Raw genomic sequence first — 26,360 nt, 5'->3', positions numbered from 1 at the left:
GGGGAGGGCTCCTGGTGGCTCAGTCCGTTGAGCATCTGACTCTTGGTTTCGGCTCAAGTCATGATCTCATGGTTCGTGGGTTTGAGCCCTGTACTGGGGCTTGGATTTTCCCTCTCTCTGCCCCTCCCCTGCTTGCTCTCTTGATCTCTTTCTCAAAATAAACTTAAAAAAAAAACCAACCCACAAAATCCTTGGATTAGATGCCAACTATAGAAATGAGGATGTTCTCCATATAAATCCAGATTTCCTGCTTCTTCTGGGAAAAACTCAAGGTTTGGCTCCTCTCCGGCTATATGGCAACAGCTGAAAGTTGCGCACAGGCAGGATCCTGTCTGGATGTGGGTTTCCTGCCTTGCCACAGCCTTTAGCCACCTGTTTCACTCAGGTCACCTGCATGGCCTCTGCAGGCATTGCGGTCGATGGTTCTGGACAAACCCCACTGATGCCTCTCGATCCTGGTAAGAGCCCTTTTACCAAAGGAGGACCTGCCCTTAGCTCATCTGCAGAGTTAAACCTTAATTCCAAGGCCTTGGGCTTTGGTGGTCTTCCCTTGGTGCCACATGGCCTAGTGCTCGGCTGGAGTTGGGGGAAGCATACGGAGGGGATCAGTAGAAGCGAATCCTGGTGTCGTGTGCATGTGCTAGCAGCGCCCATGCTGTCTATGCTTCGTACCCGAACCCACGATGGCTCCACAAATACGGTTCTGTTAGTATCCCCATTATACAGATGGGGACACTTCAGCTAAGAGGTTAGCTAACTTGCCCAAAGTGACCTGGCTTACCAAAGCAGAGGTGGGGCTAGAGTCCAGGCATTTGGGCTCTGGAGGCTGCTCGTGACCTACGGACCCCCTCCGAAGCAGCAAGTCTGGTCCCCAAGTCCCTCCTGGGGCCCCTGCTACACCTTGTTTCCTGAGTTCCATGAAGCTTGAGTGAGTCTCCCTGTTCTTTAAAACCTGATTCTTGCAGAAGAACCTTCCCATCTATTAAACCTGGGTTGTCCAGTATAGTAGCTATTGGTCACAGGTGGCTATTTCTATGTAAATTTATTTGTAAAAACGAAAAATTCGGTTCCTCAATTGTGCTAGCTACATCCCAAGTGGTCAGTAGCCACGTGCAGCTGCTGACTACTCTATTGGTCAGTGTCTCGGTAATTCCTGTTAGGTTTGTGTTGGGTAATGAAGACTGGGGGTCATGACCTTTGGATTTGGATTTCAGTTTTTAACAGCTGTTACCTTGTGCTCCAGCAGCCTACAGGGAGGTAGGTCAGAGCCTGGTGTACAGTAAGTGCTCAATAAAAGGCACTTTATTCTCATCAGCGCCATCTTTTGGGTAAGGCATTAGCTCCATCTCTGTGTTATCTTTGTGTAAAATTATCCCCACCTTTTGGGGCTTCTGACCACTGTCTCACATAGGGTCTGTAGGTCAAGAATTTGGGAGTAGCTGAGCTAGATAGTTGTTTTGTGAAGCTGTAGTCAGAATGCTGACCAGGGCTAGAGCATCTGGAAGCTCGAGTGGGCTGGAGGACCCACTTCCAAGATGGCGCACTTAACACGTCTGGCAGCTCGATGCTGGCTGTTGACAGGAGGTCTCAGTTCCTTGCCACGTGGACCCTCAAAGGGCTGATGTCCTCTTTACACAGAGGCTTGCTTTTCCCAGAAAGCGATCCAAGAGAACCAGGGGGAAGCCTTTTACAATGCCTTTTACGGCCAAGCCTTGGGTCACCCACTGTGACTTCCACACTATCCTGTTGGTCACACAGGTCAGTCATATTCATTGCAAAAGGAGACTGCAGAAGGGAAGGGCAGGAGTACCTTCAGGAGGCAAGACTCATTAGAAGCCATCTGAAAGGCTGGTTACTATAGCCTTGTTTCTGGTCAACTCTGCACAGAGCTTAATTTATCTAGAGAGCAGACTCTGAGTGGGACTTGGTGTAATATCATTTCTGAGAACTGGGGACAGGATGCAAAGTGGATTTAGACAATATTGGGCCTCTTTTGTTAATGAACCTGCCAGTTGTCTGAAGCCAGAGAAGCACCGACCCCTATCTAGGGCCATTCCTTCATGGGGCACCGGGAGGCCGACAGGCCAAATAGATTCCCCCTTGGCAATAATTTGCTATGTAGTTTTGGGGGTGGGATGGTCAGAATCCCAAGATTTTTGCCCCCTGTTGTATACTCCAGTATATCCCTTCCCCTTGAATATGGGCAGGACCCATAAACCTGACAGATGCCACTCCTATGATTGGGCTACATTAGGAAAGATAAAGGGGTTTTACAAATGTAACTTGAGGTCCCAGATGAGTTGAGTTAGTAAAAAGGGAGATTACCCTGGGTGGGCCAAGCTTAATCAGTTGAAAGCACTAATAAGAAGATCTTACCTTCTTGGTAAGAGAGCTGGCCTTGAAGAAGCAGGCTTCCATGAATTCCACAGCTACAAGGATGTGAGTTTTGCCAACAACTCTGTGAGCCTGGAATAGGACCCTTTGCCTCAGAGAGTCCGCCCTGAGTAACCCCTAAATGGGTGCTACTTTAACATGCTATGTTTGTGGCAGTTGCTTCAACATAGACAACTGACACAGGCAGGTCACTTACCCTCCCTGGACTATCTGTTTCCCCGTTTGTTAAACGGAGGGGACTGCAGTGTCTGGATCATGGGTAAACATATTTCTGGAGTAATGACAAGGACAGCAGCTGTCATTGTCAGAAAGTGGTTACAATATACGTGCAGTCGCTTTACAGATACTGGTTATTTTATTCCTTATGACATCCTGTGAAATAAATACTCCCCCTTTTACAGAAGGGGGAGCTGAAGCACAGAGAGGTTAAGTGACTTGCCAAATATGCCCAGCTTAAACACACAACTTTGTCTCCAAGATGGCTGTTGTCTGAAAAGCTACTGTTTGAGCTGTATTCCTGGATTTTAAGGCGATCCTTCTGAAAATATATATGAAAAGTTAGTGTAGGTAGAAGTGTGTACACACACACACACACACACACACGCACGCACGCACACACACATCAGGACAAAATCAGCCAAGCCCAGGATACTCCTAGCCAGGATGGCACTCTTCCAACCAGCCAAGGTTGGTGGGGAGGATGTCTTGAACCAGAGGGAAGCTTGGGAATGAGCTTGGCAGAGTGGGCTTTACTTCAGCACTCTGTAATCGAAATGAACCCATAAAGAACTTGGTGACAAGGCTCTGCCTTCCCCTAGAACTTTGCCTGCCTTCTGGGGCCATCAGTCAGCCACAGCAGGTGTTGACCACCGAAAGCGTTATTGTGCCACCATTGCTCGCCTGCCTTTGTCCCTTGGTGTCAGGAAGAGAGCCAAGCCTGACCAGAGGGCCTTTTTTTGGTGAGTATGGTCAGGGATGACTCTTGCAAAACGTAGTGGATATTATCTTCTTGGTTTTATTTCCGTTAAATAAGGCTGTTTCCTCCCTCCCTCTCTCTGTCTTCTCAGTCTGCACCCTCAGCAGTCTACATCGTAACCCCCAGAGGAAGGTGTCTGAGGATTTTACCCACACTGTGGTTAATGTGAGACTCTGTTTGGGGAAACCCCACTTAAAAGAAACAAATGAGAGAAACCCAAAAGTCAATGCTTAAGCCTGTAGACTAGCCTGCTCATGGTATAACCTCAGGCACCATGAGCAGTGGTAGGCTAGGAGATTTTAGAACAGAGATTTTGACTTTATTCTCATTTTGTGAGAATCTCAGAGCCCCAGAGTTCGCATTAGGAGTATAGGACTTAAATTAGGCTCTGCTATCAACGTGCTCTTGAAGCTTCAGGGGCCTTCTCTCCGAGCCTGAGATTCCCCATCGATAAAATGAGGAGGGAATATGGACTAGAGCAATGATTCTCAACCTTAGGGTTCTGATCCTGACAACATGAAAACGTTAAGATGATTTTTAAGACTCTCAGTTCTCTAAGGATAAATGAAAACTTAATTCTTGGGAGGGAAACAGTGCCACCTGCTGGTTCCATTTTACACTTGCAAATATCCAAACGGCCAAGGCAATGAGTGCTAGGCAAATTGGTATTTATTGAGCCCCACTCTTAAGTTCAAGGTCTGGTAATGCGCCCTCTAGGACACACCCCCATAAGCCTCATTCTCCATAAGCTCACAGTCTAGAGGGGATAAGTGACATGTACATAAAGCCCTTTGATCCAGGGTGGGTGGTGACATGGTCCCCGTGAAGTTCTAGGGGAATACAGGGTGGGCCCAGGACATGTGAATTGTGTACTCAAGGCTCCGTACTTAGAGGGGCCTTTCTTGATTTTATGCTCTGTTGTCACTGTCTTGAAATTCTAAGTAGTTTTCAAGGGGCCACACATTTTCGTTTTCTTCTTTTTTTCCACACATTTTAGTTTTGCACTGGGCCCCGTAAAGTATGCAGCTGGCCCTGCTTTGCAGAAATCTTAGAAGAAGTGACATTTGAGCTGGATTTGGAGACCAGAGCAGTAGGTGGAGGGAGAGGAAAGAAGCAAGCTATTCTAGCGCAGAAGGAAAATGAAGAGGTGGAGTCCTCCGGCCCCTGTGGCTGGGGAGCGTGAGGGAAGGACATAGACAGTGGTTTGCTGCAAGGGGGTGGAGAGAGAGGTGATTGGGTGCCAGATGGATTCAGGTTCAGGGCCAGAGGGCCTCCGAACACAGTGTAGCAGTTGGAACTTAGAAGACGGGCCAGGGCCTTGAGGTCACAGACTTCCACGTGGGTGCATACGTGGGACCAAGGGTCGTATGGTGCCCCGGGGGGAGTGCAAAAGAAGACAGCTGCGTGGCAGGGCCTGGACTTCCGGGCCAACCTAGGATCTTGGCTCCCAGGACTCCTGCCTTGTGAAGTGGCAGAGGAAGTCCTTGAGGGCAGGGCTCAATGGGCCCTTGTGCCCCAACACCCTGTGTGGTGTGCTGTGAAACTCATTCTCCTACAAGTGGCTTCCTGCTTCAACAGCATCACAGGGCAGCGAGAGCAAACATGAGGCAGGCACTCATGGAGGGGACATTTCCCATTCAACTTGTTCCCTGCATTCCTCAGCCAGGATTCACTCTCAGGGGCCATGAAGGGCCCTTAAACAAGCTTCTCTTTCCTGGTCATAGTGAGTTTCAGCCTGCTGATGGCAGCTGACAGATCTTCACTATAATTTTGGGAAGTTGAACGAGCAAAGGTCACTTCCTCCCCTTGGGAAATGTCAGCTTCTTCCCCACCTGCCTTCCCCATCCTCTCCCCCCTCCCCCCCCCAGGAAAGAAACTTCCTGGGGAATGAGCCCTTCTCAGAATTCCAGGAAGGGCCCAGAGGAGTGAGAGCCTTGAACCCACACTTTAGAGCAGTCGTCCGCATGGGGGACCACCAGGGACTGGTATAGGTAGCGGCACCCACGACATATGTATATCCGTGGCTCCGCGGCCTGAGCCAGAGCCCTGCCTGGTTTCTCTCCTTCCCTGTAAGGCACGGCCTTGACAGACGGTGGGCAGGTTGATCAGGGTGGACTGGGATGGTTCCCGGGCCCCATGCAGAGAAGCTCCTCCCTCATCTGAGTTACTGCCCAGCTGATCCCAGGAGTTCCGCCTGGAATTGTCCTGTGTTTTGTACCTTTCATTCGCTCCTGGGCCCTGGGTGCATCTTCGCTTAGACTGGGGGGGATAGCTGGCAGAGAACTCATCCCCAGAGCCAACAGGAGGGCCCCAGGGCAGGGACAGGAGTTCAAGGATGCTAGCTGCTTCTGAACTCCTTCCTTCTCCAGAAAGGATCACAATGGCAGGCTCTGTGCTCCATCGGACTTGTCCTTTCTGTGTGTGTGCAGGTGGGGGAGGGGGGCACGGAGCTCCTCCCTCCTTGGGAAGGTGGGACATTCAGCTCGGACTCTGCCTCGGGACGGCAGAGGAATCCCTGATCTGTAGGACTTCTCCTCCTGGGCCAGCAAGAGAAGTGCCTGTGTGGACGGCGGAGATGGCCCAACCGGACCCCCGTCCCAGGCACCAGCGCAGCGGGCCACAGCAAACACGGCCGGGGCCTATGCCTGGCTCCAGCCACCACGGGGGATACAAGGAGCAGAAGGAGGTCTTGTTCCAGGGCGGAGCCCAGGACTCCAGGGCAGGACCCTCGCGCTCCAGGAGGGGCCCTCTGTTCCCGTGGGACCTGGTGCTCCAGCAAGACCCCCGTGCTGGGCGGGCTTCGGGGTCCTAGGTGAGCCCGGCGCTCCAGGTGAGAGCCAGCACTTCAGGCCCCACCTGGGGATCGAGGGGGAAGCTGGCATTCAAGGTCAGAGCGAGTAGTCCGTGCAGGACGTGATGCTCCGGGGCCTGTGCCAGGAGTCCGTGCCCCAGGCCTGGGTGTGTGAAACTACGTGTGCCCTCTTCAAGAGGAGACACAACTGCACAGAGGGTGAGTGTCCCAGACGTGGCTCCTAAGAGTGTGAAATCCTAGTGAGACACAAGGAGAGACAGGAAGAGACAAAGTTGGACGGATGGGGACGCACGAGCAAGGAGAGGTGCAAAGGTACTGTGGGCGAGGGGGAGAGCGCCTGCTTGCTTGCTTGAGAGGGAGACACACAAACACGGGGAGAGCCGCGCTGGTGACTGGATGGCGGCACGCGGGTCGCGTCTTCCTGGACACGCAGAGAGGAGGGAGTGACAGTTTCTATGGCGACAGCCCTCTGCCGCCCAGGCTCCGGCCTTCGCTTCCCAGCAAAGGGGCAGGGGGCGCGGCCCCGCCAGGCGAGCGCGCGGACCTAAGTCTGGATGAAGAGGTGGAAGTTGCTGCGCGTGAACTCGTGGTGGATGCTCTCCAGCAGCGCGTCGGCGGCGGCGGCGGCGGGCTCGGGGGCGCCCGGGGGGCCGGGCCGCACGCTGTACTCGGGGGTGTAGGTGAAGGAGAAGGCGCTGGGGTAGAAGAGGCCGTCGGCGCGCACCAGGCTCACGGGCACCGTGATGGGTGTGCGCAGCCAGCGCCAGTCGCTGCCGAAGGCGGCTATGTCGGGCACCACGCACACCAGGGACCGCGGGCTCCTGGGTTGGCACTGAGATTAGGACTGCAGTGCCGCCGAGGACACGAACCCGGCCGGTTCCCCGCGGCCCAAGGGAGGCCCCCTATACCTGTACATGGTTTCCGCCTCCACGTCCCCGAACCACACCTTGAGCCCCGCGTGGAAGTTCTCGCCGTGGAGCTCGAGCGTGGCCACGTCGCCCCCACCACTAAGCTGGGGGCGGGAGGGAGTGGGTGCGGTGGCGAGAGCCTGCTGCTCTCCCTGCCAGCACCCTGTCCCCCCCCATTCCANNNNCAGCGCCCCGCCCGCCTGCACCCCCTGTGCCCGCCAGCACCCCAGATTCACCTCCAGGGTGCTGATGAGGGGCACCGGAGTGACGGGTTCCCGGGTCCACGCCAGGCTGGTGCTGAAGGAGAACTCCACCGACTCGGTGCCGATGATGGTCCAGCAAGAGCTGTCGTTCAGCAGGGCCTTGTTCGCCTCTTTGGGGCAGGGGGAGGCCTGGGAGGAGAGCCAAGGGGGTTGTGGCCACCAGCATGGGTGTTATGGGCCAGCATAATGCCTGGGTTCTCGAATCCTGGGGTCCAGTCCTAGGCTCTGAGCTTTACCTGCCTGTGAGCTTGGACAAGACCTTTAAGTTCCTTAACGTGAGCTAGCTGGTTTCCAAAGGTCTATTTTCTTAGGATTCTAGAATTCTGTTTTTTAACATTGTGCAATTCTATTCTACAGTCTTAAAATGCTTTGGGAGGAAATGTTGCTCAATAATAATGTTATTTTCGGGGCGCCTGGGTGGCTTAGTCGGTTAAGCGTCTGACTTTCGCTTAGGTCACGATCTCGCGGTTTGTGGGTTCGAGCCCCGCGTCGGGCTCTGTGCTGACAGCTAGCTCAGAGCCTGGAGCCTATTTCGGAGTCTGTGTCTCCCTCTCTCTCTGACCCTCCCCTGCTCACGCTGTCTCTCTCTCTCTCCTAGAAATAAATAACAATATTTTAAAAATAATAATAATAATGTTATTTTCTACATATTATGATTTTATCTCAATATTCCATGATAATATTCTTTTGGGAAGTTGTATGCTTACTAATAACTTTCCACAGTCTACAGCTCTGTGGCCTAACATTTTATGATTCTTTATTTATTTGTTTGTTAAAAAATTTTTTTTAATGTTTTATTTATTTCTGAGAAAGAGAGAGAGACAGCATGAGCAGGGGAGGGTCAGAGAGAGAGGGAGACACAGAATCTGAAACAGGCTCCAGACTCTGAGCTAGCTGTCAGCACAGAGGCCAACGCGGGGCTTGAACCACGAACCACGAGATTATGACCTGAGCCGAAGTCGGACGTTCAACTGACTGAGCCACCCAGGTGCCCCTATGATTCTTTTTTAAAAAAATGTTTATTTTTTATTTGTGGGGGGAAGGGGAGGAGCAGAGCCAGAGCGGGAGAGAGAGAATCCCAAGCAGGCTCCACACTGTTAGCATAGAGCCTGACACAGGACTAGATCTCATGAACCATGAGATCTTGGCCAGAGCCAAAATCAAGAGTCCTATGCTCAACCGACTGAGCCCCCCAGGTCACCCCTGAGCATTTTAGGATTCTAATGCTCTTTGCACAATTATACTGAATTCTCTTACTTATTTTTATTTTTATTTGCATTCTAAAATCTTTAAAAAAATTTTTTTTAACATTTATTTATTATTGAGAGACAGAGCATGAGCATGGGAAGGGCAGAGAGAGGGAGACACAGAATCTGAAGCAGGCTCCAGGCTCTGAGCCGTCAGCACAGAGCCTGACGTGGGGCTCGAACTCACAAGCTGCAAGATCGTGACCTGAGCTGAAGTCAGACGCTTATCCAACTGAGCCACCCAGGCACCCCAGCATTCTAAAATCTTATCTTCCAACATTCTAGGACTTTACTATTCTTTGGGAACGGATATTGCTCAATAATATTACTACTATTTTTTTTACATTCTCGGACTCTGTCCTGATAGCCTATGACTCTAACATCTAGGCAGTGCTGCTCAGCAAGCAGCAGTCATTACGATGATGACCGTCTTACATTCTACAGTTCTCTGTGTTCTGACCTTCTAGGATGCTTGGTGCCAATTCTCTTTCCCTCTCACCTGGAATTGCACCACCTTGTCTGTGGCGAGGCATAAGTAAGAGCCACCCCCTCCGGGAGGACCGCCGGGGAACTGGAACGCACACTTGTGCAGCTGGGAGATGGGCTCATCCACGTCGAGGAGCGCACACTGTTTGGCCACTTTGCGGATGATCTGCAACAGAAGGGGTAGCCGGAAGTGTGGCGGCAGGTGCCGGGGTGCACAGAGGCTGCCCTCCCAGCTAGCCTTCTGCTATCCTATAGCCATATGGGCTCTGGCAGGTCCCCCCACACCCCACTCTTACCTCCATCCAGCCCCACAAAGCACTGAGTATCCAGAGTAAGAACGGGTGTCTCTATGACGTGGGCCTTCACCTTCCAGCCTGCCCTTGTGGGTCAGACTTTCTGCACGGATCTGGAGGGACTCCCCCAGGTATGCCCTCCCTTCTCGTACCATTGGAGGGAGCGTGATGCCCGTGACAGTGCAGACGAGTTGCACTAGGGAGCCATAGCGGACGTAGCCCTCTCGAGGCGGGAAGTCCCCTTGGGAACAGTGTTCATCAGCTGGAGTGACAAGAGAGAAGGGGAGGCAAGAAGGTTTCAGGGATCCCAAGTTTCTCCCCCCAACCCTGCCTTCCCGGCCTCTGGCTCCACCCCACATCACACATGGATCTTGTGGGGAGGGTCGGCATGCAGGGAGACAGCTAAGGCTGAAGGTTCTCATCCCGGAGGGGTCATCTGCGGCCGTCCTGGAAAATGTCTGCTCCTGGGGGGTGGGGGTTTGAGAGAAACGGAGAGGGCTGGACACTGGAGTCAAGGTGGCCTGGACTAGTCACAGGCTCACTGGGACTTTTGGCAAGCCTCAGTTCCTTGGGCAAAGTTTGCTTTTCTCCAGGGCTTGTACTGCAGATGAAAGAAGCCGAGGGCCGTGAAGCTCCCAGCCCCAGCCGGCTGGTGCGGTTACCCAGGTGGAGTGTGAAGGCCGCCCACTGGCGCGCGCTGGCCACGAAGGCACCATCTTCCACGGACAGGTAGCGCGTGGAGACCGTCTGGGAGCGCAGGCGGTTGAAGAGGGAGACCTTTGAGCCCGAGGATATGCACACTGCGAGGGGAGGTGAAATCAGCGCCCACGCCCGGCTCGGTTCCTTGTACTTGCCAGGCACTTCCTGGTCCTCTGTCCCCTGGGTCGGTCCCCTCCTATGCTCGCTGGCCTAGACGCACTGGGCATTCCTAGTTCACGGCCTTTACCAAGTACCGGCTGTAGTCCTGCTTTTGTACCATTGCCTGTTCCTTTTTGCTGCCTGGAGTCCTTCAGCTCGATACACAGTATTATCAAGTCTTCACTCACTAAGCCTCTCCTTGGGGGCGGGGGGAGGGGCAGGCACTGTGCTGGGTGCTGGGCACCAAAAGGTGAATTAGACCCAGCTTTGCTCTGGAGGAGTTCACAGCCTCAGAGAGGTGGGATGCATGTAAAAGTTCAAAATGATGTGGTCAGGGCTGGGTGAAGGAGGGCTTCCTGGAGGAGGTTACACTTTCGGCTGGGGAGCAGGAAGTAGGTAGGAGTTGCTCAGGGGGCTGCATAAATAAATACCATGTGGTGTGAAACAGCAGTGTGATATTTCTAGGGTTTGACACCGATCTCTTCCAGCTTATCACACATACTCAGAGCCAGGGTTTTGTTTTCTGACCCAGCTTTGACCACTTGGGTCTCGAGAAAGCACTGGGTCAGCTCCTTCTCTCCCCTCCCAGGGCTAGGCATACTGTAGGTGCTCAATTTACACATAAGCCCAAGTTCCCACCCACTGGACTATGATGATAGCTAACGCTTGTATGTCAGGTGCTGTTTTAAATGCTTTCTATGTATCAGCTCATTTGATTCTCTCAACACTGCTCTGAGGTAGATATTATCTCCATTTAAGAAAGCATCTTGGGGCGCCTGGGTGGCTCAGTTGGTTGAGCATCTGACTATGGCTCAGGTCATGATCTCACAGTTCATGAGTTCGAGCCCTGCATCAGGGCTGTCCCCCTCTCTCTTTGCTCCTACCCTGCTCATGCTCTTTCTCTCTCAAGAAAACAAAAAAAAGAAAAAAAAAAAGCATTAAGAAAGAGAGAAAGAGAGAGCAGCTCCAGACAGCATGGCTAGCAGCAGAGCCAGGATTCAAACCCAGGCCCCACCTAGGCCCCCTGGCTCCAGGGTCTGCACTCCAAATCACCACACTATACCACTTACCTGATACCAAGGGCCAAACAGAGCATTGGCTGGGTCTGAGACATTCTACAGGGGTTTTAACAGACAGAAAGAAAGTACAGTGTTGGGGTAGGGACGGGCCTCTGGAGTCACACCAGACTCAAGCTCAAATCCTGGCTGCGTCTCTTCCTAGCTGGGCAATCTCAGGCAAGTCACCTGGATGGTGATAGGCCTGAATATTTCACTGAATGAAGGAATGAATGTTCCAGACCTCATTTTCCTGATGCCCTCCTGTCATTCGAACAATGCGTACCGACTTCAGAGGGACGTGGTGAACATCAAATAGGATTCTTGTTAATTTTACCAAAGAAAGTCCATCTTCTCCTACGCCTTCCCTCACCTCACTTCGGGGGTAATGGTAGTGTCCTCGCTGTTCTTCAGGCCCCACCCCCTTCTCAAAGCCCCCAACCCTGGGATCTGTCACTTGCCACCCAGGACAGTCTTTATTTCAAACTGTCTCTTTGATGAGCGACGTGTGTCTATCTCCCCTGCTAGGCTGTGGGTTCCTCCAGAACAGACACTTGTCGTTATTTTACAGGGACAGGGACCCAGCGTCTAGCACAGAGCCAGGCATACACCAGGCACCTGAAGAGATATTTTTGACTGTCCTTTTATTGTCACTTTAAATTTGACTNCGTGCTTCTCTTGTTTCTCATTCCCAGACCTAAACCGGACCCCGCCGCTCTCTCGGCTCAGACTCCACCTCTCCCACGCGGGCCCGACCCTTCCAATCCAGGCCTCCTCCCTCCCCAGTTCGGGGGCTCCGGACCTGGTGGCACCTGACCGCCCCACCCAACCCTCGCGCCCCACCCGGCTCACGGTCTGTGTTCTTCAGCGACTGCTTCTTCTGCGACGGCTTCGAGATGACCTTGATGAGGCGGCTGTGGAAGCTGCCCAGCTCCTGGCCNCAGCACGAGCCGGAAGTGCTTCCTCTTGTCTGCGTCCGAGATGTACAGGGTCTTGGCGCAACCGAATTCCTACAGGGGTGCGCGGGGGCGAGGCCAGCTCATCCCAGCCCTCCACCACCAGACGTTCTGCCCCGTCGGACGTGACAAAAAGCAGCACGATCCCAGCTCTCAGGCTCACCCCGGTTCCCCCCTCCCCCACCCCGGCCTCTCCTCCTCCCTTTTGGCTTCTGCAGGTGGGGGAGGGGGAGNGCAGGGGGTAGATGAGCCCTCTTCGCCAAGGGAGGGGCAAGGATGGGAACAGGAATCGGATCCTGTCGCTTGCGCTCTCACCCTGGAGTCCGGCTGCTCTTCGAAATTCAACTTCTGCGTCTCGGCGGCGCTGCCAGACGCGCCGTCCAGTCCCATGTAGCCGCAGACCGTGGGTCCGGTTTCCCCNCCTGCAGAAGGAGGCGCCCCGGCAGCCCGGGAGTCCACCCTCACCTTGGCCTTGCACTGGCTTCACCCTCCAGCCGGGACCTGCGAGGTAGACACAAGGCGGGGGGCAGAAGAACCTGCGGAGACATGGAGACGCTGGACTTGCACATCCATTCTCCACTTGACTGTCTAGACGTCTCAAAGGCAGCATAAATCGGGCAGAATCCTTGACCGCTCCTCCTACCTTTCCCAGTGTCTCCGCACCGCCCCCCCCCTTCTCCGTGACTGTGGATCCCATTAGCATCTGAACTTTCTTTTATCACTCCTTTCCGTCAGCCCATTAGTAAATCCTGTCCCCTCCGCATTCAAATCACACCCAGAATCCACGGGATTCTTATCACCTCCACCTCAGTCCCAACTGCCATCGCTTGAGTCTGGACCACAGCGTCACTCTTCTCACCTGCTCACTCTGCCTCCCCTCCTCCCCTCTTCAACCTGGTTAGAACAAAGTGGCCACACTGCCTTTTCTTTTCTTTTCTTTAGCAGGGGTCAGTCATGTTACTCCTCTTCCTAAAACCCTCCAGCGGTTTAAATTCAAAATCCTTACTTGATGAGGCCCCTGCTTACCTCTCTGACTTTATTTCCTACAAAGTCCCGCCTCCTCTTCTAATTCCAGCCCCCCTGACTTCTTTGGTACCAGAAAAGGCCAAGTTAGTACAACCTCAAGGCGTCTGCATTCTCTTTTCTTTCTATTTGGAACACACTTCCCCCAGATTTTCCCCTGTCTAGATCCCTTTTCACATTCAAGTCTCAGTTCAGATGTCACCTCCTTAAAAGGCCCGTCCACCATCTTGACCTTTCTAGCTAAAAGGTTTCTGTGCTGTCCTATAGCTCTTATAGCTGTCCTCACAGTCTGGAAGTTCTTGTTCACTGATTTATATGGGGTTTGTTGTCTCCGCACTACAGTGAGGATCCCATGAGAGCAGGGGCTGGGTCTGTCTTCTGGAGCCGTATGTCCAGGGCCCAGCACTGCCCAGAGAGCCTGGCACCTGATAAGCACCCAGTAAGTAGTTGTTGAATGAAAGAAGGAATGAATGGTTGGGTGAGCGAGTGAATGGAGACACTGTATATTCACAGGGAGGTTCTGTTATAGACCAAAGTGGAGAGCAGTGGGGGCAGAGTTTGGAAAAGGCTCCTGTTGGGCCAGTAGTCCTCTCCAGGTTCTAAAAGACACTGAACAGGGGGCGCCTGGGTGGCTCAGTTGGTTAAGCGTCCAACTCTTGATCTCAGCTCAGGTCGTGATCTCACGGTTCCTGAGATTGAGCCCCCTGGCTGTCAGCACAGAACCTGCTTGAGATTCTTTCTCCCTCTCTCTGCCCCTTCCCCCCTTGCTTGTGCACGCACGCGTGCTCTCTCAAAATAACCTTCTATATATAGCTTTAAGAAATAGAACAATAATAAAAACTAGAATAAATAAAAGACCTGGAACCAGGAGGGCAGAAAGCGACCTCCTAGGGGCCACCGAGGCACCTACCGCTTCTCATTTCCATATGATTTTTGAGCCACCTTGGCATGCAGGATCCGCACCGTCTGCTCACACTGTTGCTGCAGGCACTGGCGCACGCCTTCCCTCAGGACCGTGATGTGCTCTGGGGGTGACCTGGGGGTGCGTGCATGGGCAGCTGGGCAGGAATGAGCGTTAAGGGGAGAGGTGGCATGGAGCCCAACAGGGAGGCTGAATGAAATGAAGGGGGTCAGGGAGGGAAAGCATTAGGCAAGAGAGGGGATTCTGGGTGTAAGTCGTGGCTTAAATATTTAGGCTGCCCGTACTCAATGAGGCCTGCAGGGAGCCCACCGGGACCACCCAGGCGCCACTCCGCAGGTCTGGCTCCGTGCCCATCGCAGCCTGAAGCATTGGGGAGAGGCCCCAGCGGCACAAAGGCCATACTTGTGCAGGCCTTGGGATGGAGGCGGGTTTGTGAGGGTGCATGGCTTCCTTACACTTTGAGGGGAGCCACCCCGGTGAAATGTGGATGCCAGGGGAGAAGAGCTTTGCTGGACCCGCCTGGACCAGAGCGCTCTCTTGCCGGCCCCCAGAAGCCTGTAAACATGGAAGGGACCCAAAACGGTGTCCCAGGGCCCAAAACGATGTCCCCTGGAACCTAAGGGAATATTTGAGGTCTTCCAGGGTCTAAGCAACCTCACCCCCTTTCTCGCAAGAGAAGGGGCCTGTTACTGTCCTACTTTCCCTTGATTCCAGGCCCTCCATAATCAAGGGAGTGGGCCAGTCAGAGCCNCCGGGAACCCTGCGGCTGCCCTTCCGAACCCTCTACCCGTCGCGCAGGACCGGAGTCCCGGGCCTCTCCTCACTCCCGGAGGGGGCGGCGGAGGAGCCCGGCTGCTCCCTCGGAAGCGGGGCCGGGCAGCCCGCGGCCCCAGCCAGGCCCCGCTCCGCCCCTTGGGGNCCCGGGTTAAATGCGGCCGCCGCCGCCGCTCGCCCCAGCCGCCTGGCAGTCCCCAGCTCGGGCGCGCTGCCCGCGCCGTTACCTGGTCCAGCTGCCCGGGAGGCTCCGCCCGTCCGCTCCGCTCCGCGGCCGCGCCTCCGAGCCGTCCGGCAGGCTCAGGTGGGTCAAAGGGCCTGGGGGCGCTGGGGGGTCTGCGGGGGAGCAGGCGTCAAGCCCGACCAGACGACCGCATTTAACCGCCGCTGCGCCAATTACGGTGCCCCCATCTGACCTGCAGTGCCCTTCTCCGCTTCTGTGGGGTCCTTTCCAAGTTGAGCCTCCACCAACAAGGCCACCAAAGGGGGGGGGGAGGGTGCTTTCCTCCTAATCTCCTCCCTCGAGGAAGCGCCAGGAACGTCCCCAAGGTGTTTATTCATCAGTCAACTCTTGAGGAGTTATTTACTGACCTCTCCTTCCTTTTGAGCCCAGTCTCCCCGCCCTAAGGCATTTCCGAATCTTTTAAACTTGAGGATTAACCCCCCCTCCCCCAGAGGAGCTCAGGGTATCAGACCGGTCACCACGTTGCTGTGTGATTTGGGGCAAGACGCTACTCTCTGGACCTAGTTTCTCCCTCTGCAGAATAAGAGGGTTGGGAGGGTGATGCATTTTGAGGCAGTCGCTGTTTTGACTTTCTAGGATCACTGGGGAGGGGGAGGGGGGCTGCCAGGCGAGATGTTGGCTCAGGTCAAGAGCAGGATAAGGGGGATCTTAATCAAGATTTGGGGACCCAGAGGCTTCTGCAGGTGGGAAAGAATGGGAGTTGGCAAAGGCCCCTTGTGTCTTTACCCCCACACTCCCCAGAGGAGGCCCTGGCTATGGCCCAAGCTAGAGAAGGCATTCCGCACCCTCCCGTTTCCAGCGGCAGCTGGTACATCTGGCTTAGTCCACCTCCCAAGACAAGCCCTGCTAGAGGGAGTTTTGTTCTTCTACCAGGCCTGGAAAACGAAGGCGGAGAGGATCCTGGCCACGAAGGCCGCCTGGAGGCACCCGACCATGCTCAGAATAGGCCCATTCAGGGAATTGGGGGAGGGGGGCAGAGGGGCTGCGGCTGGGTTAGGGCAGCTGGTCCCCTCTGCCAAGAAACAAGCAANGGGGAGGTACGGGGGAGGGGGAGTGAATGGAAGGAAAAGAGGTTTAGTGACTCCTGGGAGCCAGGTTGCTAGGCCGCCAGGCAGCCCAGAAGGGAGAAGGGGAACCAGGAGTCCCAGGTTCCTTTGCAGCTCGGGGGGCAGCCTTCCTGGGCCTCAATTTCCCCATCTGTACAACGGGAATCCTTCGGGATTGTCAAGGGGCGTCGCCAGGGGCGGTGGAAGAGTGAGCGCTCACCTGCTGCCGGTACAGGGTCCATGGGCGCACTGGGGCCTCACTCGCCGCCCTCCGGGCGCATCCAATGCAGCTGTCCCGGGAACCCCGTGCTCCCCTGCTTCTTGGCCCTGGTGTCGGATATATCCTGACCCGGGCTTATCTCCAAGGCCTCGGGGCTCTCGGCCGCTGTTTGCTCTGGGCAGGGGCACCTGCTAGGCAGATGTGGCCTTCCCACCGCCACCTATCCAACGCCGCCAGATTCGGGAAGACGCCCCCTGGCGGCTTCTCCTGAGAGCAGGCGGGAAGTGGAGGCGCCAGGCCTACGTGGTGGGTTTCGGCCAGCGCGCAGCGGGTCCCCTACCGCCAACCGGGTGAAAGGGCGCGGCACTCCCCAGCCGCCCGTGGCTGGGCCGGGCGGGGCGNCGACGCGGGGCTCGAACCCACGAACCGTGAGATCATGACTTGAGCCAAAGTCGGACACTCAGCCGACTGAGCCACCTAGGCGCCCCCTCCCCCCCCCCGCAGGACACTTTCTTGCCGACTGACTTTGGGCACCAGCGCTTATCTCTTCTGAGCCTGTATCCTCATCTGTACAATGGGGACAGCAACAGTCTTCGTCTCATGGAATTGCCGAGATTAAATGTCTCAATGGATGAAAAGCCTTTAATACTGTGCTTGGCGTTTAGAAAGGCCTTATTTTTGTGGATTTTTTTCTTTTCGAGGGGCATTTAATTTCTAAATTATGTATTTTAAAATCTACTTTCCATTTATGTAAATACTACCCTGCAATTCTGCAAAGTAGGATTCCTTGTGTTTCCCAGGCTGTAATGCAATTGTTTTATTATAAAAAATTTCAAACATACACAAAGGTAGAGAGATTAGTAAATCCATGATCCTACACCTCCCCCCCCCCCAAGTGCCCATCACCCAGAGGAGAACTCTGTAAAAATTGTTGCTTTGCTATTTTCCCTGCACCCTCCAGGCTCGGACACTTTCGTTTTCTGTCCCCCAAGCACCATGAGGGGCCTTCTATGCTCGCCACTGCCTATGTTGCTGCTGCTTCTCCAGCCCTGGGAAAGCCAGCTCCAGTTGGCAGGTGAGCAAGGCTCCGCCCTCACCAGCAGGGGGAAGGGAGCCAAAGCTGGTTCTCCATCTGCAGCCAGCTAGGTCTGCTGGGGAAAGAAAAGAACAAAGGTTCTGGAATCATAACGGGCTAGGTTCTATCTAGTTCACAGCTTCACCTCTCTGGAACTCAGTTTCCTAATCTGTAGGATGTGGCTTAGAGGTAACAAAGTTGGAGGTACCATACAAAACTGCCCATTTGGTGTTTAATTTTTAAAAGTTAACTGAAAAGTCGGGAGACTTCACATAAAAATTCTGGTTTGCGAACTTCTCTTGAAAAATCCAAGGATCTGTTAACATGGGGTTCGCGTGGCAACATTTGGCTGGAGGAGGGATACGGTTGTCTAACCCAACCAGTTCACTCGTGTTGCCTGCCTGGCCCCTGCAGACATTGGAGTTTGCGACCTCCCTTCGTCCACTCCCGAATGGAGAATGCTTCCTCAGAAGAGATCTAAGAGCTGTAGGATAGAGGATTGGTGAAATCTGGCCTTAGCAAATTCTGGATGAGTGGATGTATCTAAGTCGCATATGCTAGGTTAATTCTGCGCTAGGCGCTGTTACGCCGGGGTAGCACCATTTCGCCTTGGGTTTCCCTGGGGATCTCCTCCGAGAGGGGGTTTTGCAGACCTAGGAAAATCCTTCCCGATCTCCTCGAAGGTCCCAGGTGTCGTACGGGGCCCCTGGATTTGGTGTTCGTGATTGACAGCTCGCGCAGCGTGCGCCCCTTCGAGTTTGAAACCATGCGGCAGTTCCTGGTGGGCCTCCTCCGCGGCCTGGACGTGGGGCCCAATGCTACGCGCGTCGGAGTGATCCAGTACTCGAGTCAAGTGCAGAGCGTCTTCCGGCTCGGCGCCTTTTCGCGCCGCGAGGATATGGAGCGCGCCATTCGAGCGCTGGTGCCGCTAGCTCAGGGCACCATGACCGGGCTGGCGATCCAGTACGCGATGAACGTGGCCTTCAGCGTGGCCGAGGGCGCGCGCCCGCCGGAGGCGCGCGTGCCGCGCATCGCTGTCATTGTGACCGACGGGCGACCCCAGGATCGCGTGGCTGAGGTGGCGGCGCAGGCGCGCGCCCGCGGCATCGAGATCTACGCGGTGGGGGTGCAGCGCGCCGACGTGGGCTCCCTGCGCGCCATGGCGTCGCCCCCGCTGGACGAGCACGTCTTCCTCGTTGAGTCCTTCGATCTTATCCAGGAGTTTGGCCTGCAGTTCCAGGGCCGGCTGTGTGGTGAGTCAGGGGAGCGCTGGAGCGAGGCGCAGAGTCTCCAGGCGCCCGGATTCCCTTTCCCATCCAGTAAATACCTTCTGCTCCCAGGAGGGGCCGCCCACTCTCGCTTTAGCCCCGCCCACCAGATAGTTGGGCGGCGCTGGGCTGCCGCTGGCCATCTCGCCTTCCAGCCCTGCCCACTTTTGCTTAGGCTTCGCCCACAAGGAGCAGCATTTAGCAAGCCTGCTCACCTGATGAGCTGCTGTGGTTTACCACTAGCCTGAGGTCAAACTCCAAAATCCCATCTCGACCAAAGAAGCACCGCCTGTGACAGCTGAGAGCAGTCGCCTACCCGGAAAGTGTCATGCCCCGCCCACGTGGGCATGGCTCCGCCCACTCTTGTTTTAGTTCCTCCCACAATGCTCCAGATCTGTTCTGCACCTTGAATTATTCCACCCACCTTGATTTAACACCTCTCCACCCCCTCTACCTTACCCCTCTGCAGTCCTGCCCCATCCTGTTGATAAGGTAACCCCCTCTTCTGAGCCTATTCATAGGGGCTGCTCAGGCGCTTTCTTTCTCTAAGCCCTTCCATCTAGATCCGCGCTCCCAAATGAGGCTTGTCCCATCTAGAGCCATACTTGAGCTTGGTGCCTGCCTCTGACTCCACCCAGTTTTTTCATGTTGGAGGGTTCTTCCCATCGGTCCCTCGCTGATTCTACTCTTGTGTGTCCTCAGGAAAGGACTTGTGTGCTGAGGGGGGGCATGGCTGCCAGCATCAATGTGTCAGCACCCCAGGCACGTTTCACTGTGCCTGCAACCCTGGCTACCAGCTAGCTGCGGATAACAAGAGCTGTTTGGGTGAGAGATGCCCCTGCCTTGCAGTGTCACTGCTCTTGAACCTTCTGTGGCTCCCTATTGCCCCATCATCAGACCAGTGAGTCTGGAAAGGTCTTTGGAAGTAAAGGTTCAGCACCCTTACTTTACAGATCTAAAGAGGGAAGATATTGCCTGCGGCCACACAATTCCTTGGTGAAATCTTGACCCCACAGTTCAGTGTGCTTTCTACATCATTCTCTCCCTTATTCCAGGCTTGTCTCCTACCTGGCTCCAACACGCCTCCCAAACTTGTTTGTGAAAGCTCACGTGCATATCTTACTGTGCCTGTTATGTAGACACTCACTATTGGGGTCTTCAGTTAGGGTCTCCATACCCCTGCCCCCGATATATGGAGCTCATTCCTGCTTCTGCATCTCAACTCTTACTGGGCTGCTCTTGCTGCTTCTCTCTGCACCTGCAAATCCTTCAAGGCCTGGTTCTTCATTTTTGTCTTCTGAAAAGCCACGGCACACTGCGCCTTCCTTATACAATTGGGATTTGCTTTTTCGCGTGTCTATGTGTCCACTCCTTTGAACATGATGGCAGCTACCATTCACTGAGTGCCGATTTGGTAGTAGACGGTGCACTTCAACTTTTACATACATCATCTCTCAACCTCATAATGACTGGGGAAAAGAAGTCATGTGTTTTCAACAATGCTGATGTCAGCTGGGGTCTTCTTGTTTCAAGAACTTAGAAGAGGCTGGCTTGAAGCCATTTGAATCTTTCCCCAAGCAAAACCTCTGGGAATTCCCCAAGTGCTTACGTTCTGTGTCGCCTCTTGCTCTGAGCTTCTGCTGAATTCATTCAGTTTATGGGTCCTCACTCAGTATCTACCTGCATGTGCTGTTCTGCTTCTGTGTATGTAAATCAGCCTCTTCCTTGGTTTTCACACTTCTGTGTGCAAGGCCATGTGTGCGTATATGTAAGTGGTGTATATATCTGCTTTACTAAAGATGGCGGTGGACAAAGGTGTGCATCACTTTTAGGTAAAGTCAAACATGCACACATAAAAGAAACACCTGCTAATTATAATTGAATATTAGACACCGTTGATCCCCCAAATCCTCCATCACTCCATTACAGGTGATTTTTTATGGACAACTTGAGCCCACACAAGTACTCATGCTCATATCATCTCTCTTGTTCTTCTCTCCACTCATCTCTTTCCCAGGAACCCTCAATTCTCACTCTTTTGTAAAGGGCAGTCTACACCTCCCCAGTCCCTCTTTCCCCGTCAGCTCTGGCTGTCTCTGTACATCTAAACCATCAAGATACTCAGCAGGCAATAGTTCACCCTCTTTAGAAGGAAGTTGTAAATAGCAATTGCAGTCATCCATTATATTCCCATTTTGCGGATGGGGAAATGGAGGCTCAGAGAGGTAAAGTGGCAGAACCTGGTCCTCCTCGGTAAGTCAGTGACCATCTTGAGAGCAGGGGCCCTGACTTCTACACTTGTGGGTTCTTGTTCTTATGCCTGGCTTAGTAGTGGGCATGCTGGGATACAGCTGGGCCTTAGATTGGGAGAGCCATTTGGCCCACTAGGAAGGCGACCTGTCCTTATAGAAGTCACAGATGCCCGGGTACCACCCCAGACTAATGAAGTCAGGATCTTTGGAGTGTGGGGCCCAGGCGTAGGTATTTGTAAAAAGCCCCTCAGATGATTGCTCTATTTGGGCTGAGTAGTGCAGCCCCAGGGCAGATGCTGACCTCACCTATTCCACAGCCATTGACCTGTGTGCTGAAGGGACACATGGCTGTGAGCACCACTGCGTCAGCTCCCCAGGCTCCTATTTCTGCCGCTGCCGAGCTGGCTTTGTGCTCCAGCAGGACCAGAGAAGCTGCAGGGGTGAGTGAGCCCCACCACTAGCGTCCTGGACTGAGTTCCCTGATGGCCCCGATCAGAGGTGACACCTTGCCGTCTCTTTCCTCCCACCAGCCATTGACCACTGCAGCTTTGGGAACCACAGCTGCCAGCACGAATGTGTTAGCACCTTTGGGGGGCCCCAGTGCCGCTGCCGAGAGGGTCACAACCTGCTGCCCGATGGGAGGAGCTGTCAGGGTGAGGAGGGCTCTCTTGTATTTGTGCTGGAGGGCAAGGGGCTTGGCTGGGGGAGTCCACCCTGACTCATCCTGACTTGTCTCCCCTTTAAGCCCGGGACCTTTGCAATGGTGTCGACCATGGATGTGAGTTCCAGTGTGTGAGTGAGGGCCTTTCTTACCGCTGCCTGTGCCCCGAGGGCCAGCAACTCCAGGCAGATGGCAAGAGCTGCAACCGTGAGTGCTGGGCGGAGGGTATTCTGTTGGCTTCTGCTTCCCCCCCACCCCCCCCAACGCCTGCATTCTAAGCATGCTCAGTACTGTCCTCACTGTGGCCCAAGGGTATGCTGTGAGTGTGTGTGTTGGTGACCGTGGGGAGGGGGCAGAGGGCATGCCGTGTCCTGCCTCCATCTCTTTCCCCTCCATCCTCTACCCTGCTGCCAAGGTTAATATCAAAAGTACACATTGGATCACATTCCTCCATTGCTAGAGAAGCTTCTGGGCTTGCCAGTGCCTACCCCCGGGTTCAGATGCCTTACCCCTGAGTTTTTCAAATGGTGGGTGCAGNGTTTTTTAAGAGAAAATAGAGTTGACTGCCTGTAGAAAAAGTGTGGTTTCACATAACTTAATGTAACTACATGCAAGCATGCAAAGTGTGTCATGTTGTATTATTCCTGTTATTGTGGTTTTTTACTGTGGGATGTGGTCAAAATTTTGAAGCCACCGCCTTAGCTCATCATAGCCAAGGTTTCTCACCACGCTCGCACACTTGAGCCAGGCTGGCTGGCCCGTTCCAGAATGTGTCGAGAGCTGCCAGCTTCTGTGTCTCTGCGTGTGCTGCTCCCACCATCCAGCATGTCTCTTTTCACCTTGAAGAACTCCTGCCCATCCCTGAAGAACAAGTCAGATGTCACCACCTCCATGCAGCCTTCCTCTCCAATGCCGGGAAGCGGATTATTCCTACTTTGGGTTCCCTCTCTGCCCCTCTTCCTTTGGCTGCAGCAGAGGGCGTGTCTGATTGCTCTGTTCTATCCTGATTTCCTTAAGATCAGGATTATGTTCATTTATTATTGAACCTCCTTTAGGCCCTAGCAAAGTCCCTGATTCAGAATAAGGGAGGCAACACAGTAGAGTGATTTAGGAGCAGGGGTGTTGGGGTCAGACAGACCTGGCTTCAAATCTCGCTCAGCCACTACTAGCTATGGAGTCTGGAGCAAATCACTACCCTTAAGAACCTCAGGTTATAGCAAATGGGGATAATATCCAAGATTATCGAGAGGATTGAGAAAAAATACATAAAGCACTTAGCCCAGGACTTGGCACAAGGTAAGCTGTCAAATAATAATGTTTTTGTTTTTATTTCTTATTGTTATAATTTATATATTAATAATATATATTCTTTCAATATATTAATGTTGATGAATTATTATAAAAGTGTATTATTTTATTATTATTCCTATTATCACCTAGTACAGTGCCTGACACAGGAAGGACTTCACACGTGGTAGCTGTTATATAATAAATGTTTGGACTGAATGACCGGGGGGTAGATGGCTGCCACCAGCCAAGGGCCTGGCCCCCAATCGCAGGGCTTCTCACTGCCTAGGGTGCCGGGAAGGCCACGTGGACCTGGTTCTGCTCATCGACGGCTCCAAGAGCGTGCGCCCGCAGAACTTCGAGCTGGTGAAGCGCTTTGTGAACCAGATCGTGGACTTCCTGGACGTGTCCCCCGAGGGCACGCGCGTGGGGCTGGTGCAGTTCTCCAGCCGCGTGCGCACCGAGTTCCCGCTGGGCCGCTACGGCACCGCGGCCGAGGTCAAGCAGGCTGTGCTGGCCGTGGAGTACATGGAGCGCGGTACCATGACCGGGCTGGCGCTGCGCCACATGGTGGAGCATAGCTTCTCCGAGGCGCAGGGCGCGCGGCCCCGCGCCCTCAACGTGCCTCGCGTGGGACTGGTGTTCACAGACGGCCGCTCGCAGGATGCCGTCTCGGTGTGGGCAGCGCGTGCCAAGGAGGAAGGTGGGCTTGGCGCGGGACGCACGGGGCTGGGGGTGGGCTGGACGCGGTAGGGGTCGTTCCTGAGGCCGGGGGCACCCCCTGTGTCCTCCGGCCCTGCAGGCATCGTCATGTACGCCGTGGGCGTGGGCAAGGCTGTGGAGGAGGAGCTGCGCCAGATCGCCTCCGAGCCTGCCGAGCTGCACGTGTCCTACTCTCCCGACTTTGGCTCCATGACGCACCTGCTGGAGAACCTCAGAGGCAGCATCTGCCCCGGTGAGCACGTCTGACTCGGGACCCCTCCTCTCCACTCAGTGCCCCACCTCCCATCTTGCCCCTTCCTGTGCAACCCTGTCCTTGGTAGAGTTATTACCCCAGGGACCGACACACCAGACAGAGCCTTGTTACTCAAAGTGTGGTCTGCGGCCCCCAGGCAGGGCTGTGGCCTGGTGGCTTGTTAGAACTGCAGCATTTCCAGAGCTCTCCAGACCTAATGAATTCGATTTTGTACTTTGACAAGACCCTCGGGTGATTCCCAAGGATGTCCAAGTTCAGAAGCACTAGACTAGGCTGGCTGCCTGCCCCTCAAATTAGTGGGTGCTCAGAGTAATTTCTTTCCCCAAGGCATGCCAGACTCCCTGTGAGCAGAGTCATCAGAAATCCCTTTAACTTGCTGGAATTCAACTACAAAGACCTGGCAAAGTGGCCAGACTGAGAATGTTCCAAGGACACAAAGACATGCATTTTTTGGACACTATAGCCCCAAAACTCAGTCCACCTACTTCATCTGGTGCTTCTTCTGGTAATTCTTACCAGAGAGTCTTTACCTTCCGACCCAGAGATGTGGTTCTTCTTTCCCGTTACCAGGCCGTCCAGAGCTAGGTTCAGTAGAGCTGGGCTGGCCTGGGGGGGGAGGGGGGGTCTGTGGTTTGAAAAATAGTTTACAAAATATATGTACATAAACATATGTATGCACATACATATGTATACACATGAGTGTATGTATATGCACACACACACACACACACACACACATACCCCTGCCTCGCTCCCTGTCCCTCTCCCTCTCCCCAGGCTGATTCTAGTAATTAGCTAGGCTATTGTGGAGCCACTGGAATAGCTGCTCTTTCATGGCCCTTCCTGTCCTGACTCTTATGTCCCCCACAGTGTGACTTTGAGCAAAGCCACTTAACCTCCACCCCTTCTTTAATTTCCCTCTTCTGTAACTGGGGAAGGTTCTGGCTGCCCAAGCTTGCTTCTAGCTCTAAAATTCTTTTTTTAATGTTTATTTACTTTTGAGAGAGAGAGAGAGAGAGAGAGAGAGAAGCAGAAAGAGAGGGAGACACAGAATCTGAAGCAGGCTCCAGGCTCTGAGCTGTCAACACAGAGCCCCACGTGGGGCTTGAACTCACAGCCTGCGAGATCATGCCTGAGCCGAAGTTGGATGCTTAACCAACTGAGCCACCCAGGCGCCCCATGGATCAGTGTTTGTTTGTTTGTTTTTGTTTATTTTTTGATCAGTGGTTTATAAACATCAGTGTGCATCTGATTCATCTTGAGGGTTTGTTAAAACACAAATTGTTAGGCTCCAGCCTCAGAGTTTCTGATTCAATAGGTCTGAAGTGGAGTCTGATAATTTGCATTTCTTTTTTTAAATGTTTATTTATTTTGAGAGAGAGAGCGCAAACAGGAGAGAGGCAGAGAGAGAGGGAGAGAGAGAATCCCAAGCAAGCTCCTTAGTACGGAGCCTGAATCAGGGTTTGAAACCATGAACCCTGATCTCATGACCTGAGCCAAAATCAAGAGTTGGACGAATAACTGGCCACCCAGGCACTCCTGATAATTTGCATTTCTAATAACTTCCTAGGTGGCACTGATGGTGTTGGTCCAAAGACCACATGTTGAGAACTAATTGAAACACACGAATAAAATGTATACTGGATGGAGCTGGCAGTGCTCCGGAGAGTACCTCTCTAATAAGTCACTAGCTACACATGCCCACTTAGTTTATGTTACTTTAAAAAGTTAAAATTTTTAGTTCTTTAATCACACCAGCCACATTTCCAGTGTTAAATAGCTGCATGTGGCTTGTGGCTAACAGCATAAGTGGAGCCGCCAGGGCCGGCTCGTCCTCCTGCAGATTCTCATTCCCCTGACTCTCTGTGCCCGGTTGGCAGAGGAGGGCATCGGCGCGGGCACAGAGCTTCGGAGCCCCTGCGAATGTGAAAGCCTCGTGGAGTTCCAAGGTCGCACGCTGGGGGCGCTCGAGAGGCTAACGCAGAACCATATCCTTTGGGGCCGGGCGCTCCGGATGGAGGGGCGGGGAAGGGACCCCTGGGACTCCCCCCGCCCCCCACCTCCATCGGCTTCCTTAACTGCTCACTGGCCCAGCTGGCAGTGCGCCTGGAGGATCTGGAGAACCAGCTGGCCAGCCAGAAGTGAGGGCCGCCGGGGCTCGGAGCCGGGCGGGGACGCGGCCCCGCGGACTGAGTGCCCCGTGTGCCGTCGGGGCGCCGGGGCCGGGCAGCACCGGGGCCCCGGGGGCTTGGGCTGCTGGGGAGGGGGCGCTGGCGGGCTCCCAGCGCTGCGCTCGAGCTGGCCTCGCCTGGACCAGAAGCGGGACTGCGGGGGACGGAGGCGCGCCCTAGGTCCGCACGCCGT

The 26,360-nt window shown here is 54.1% G+C and overlaps 2 protein-coding genes across 2 annotated transcripts; one reads left to right on the top strand and one right to left on the bottom strand.

The window, feature by feature from the left end:
- Window positions 1-6,726: 6,726 nt before the first annotated feature.
- RBPJL (recombination signal binding protein for immunoglobulin kappa J region like) lies at window positions 6,727-16,499 on the bottom strand. Its single transcript, XM_077765255.1, is given in 13 exon segments — window positions 6,727-7,003; window positions 7,091-7,194; window positions 7,327-7,482; window positions 9,100-9,252; window positions 9,532-9,641; window positions 10,042-10,179; window positions 12,145-12,233; window positions 12,235-12,302; window positions 12,564-12,670; window positions 12,708-12,784; window positions 14,182-14,307; window positions 15,195-15,303; window positions 16,478-16,499. Coding segments are annotated over 13 exon segments (1,536 nt in total).
- Window positions 15,251-26,313, top strand: MATN4 (matrilin 4). The gene is made up of 11 exons (XM_077765256.1): window positions 15,251-15,271; window positions 17,439-17,552; window positions 18,236-18,805; window positions 19,523-19,645; window positions 21,390-21,512; window positions 21,603-21,725; window positions 21,818-21,940; window positions 23,310-23,723; window positions 23,823-23,975; window positions 25,877-25,984; window positions 26,083-26,313. Exons 2-11 carry the CDS (start codon window positions 17,474-17,476, stop codon window positions 26,139-26,141), a joined length of 1,875 nt encoding a protein of 624 aa, XP_077621382.1. The 5' UTR covers window positions 15,251-15,271; window positions 17,439-17,473; the 3' UTR covers window positions 26,142-26,313.
- Window positions 26,314-26,360: the final 47 nt, after the last annotated feature.

The sequence above is a fragment of the Crocuta crocuta genome, unplaced genomic scaffold, assembly GCF_008692635.1.
Source record: "Crocuta crocuta isolate KB4526 unplaced genomic scaffold, BGI_CrCroc_1.0 scaffold477, whole genome shotgun sequence".
Taxonomy (NCBI): domain Eukaryota; kingdom Metazoa; phylum Chordata; class Mammalia; order Carnivora; family Hyaenidae; genus Crocuta; species Crocuta crocuta.
Note: the sequence above shows the minus strand (reverse complement) of the source record. Positions and strands in the feature narration are given on the sequence as shown.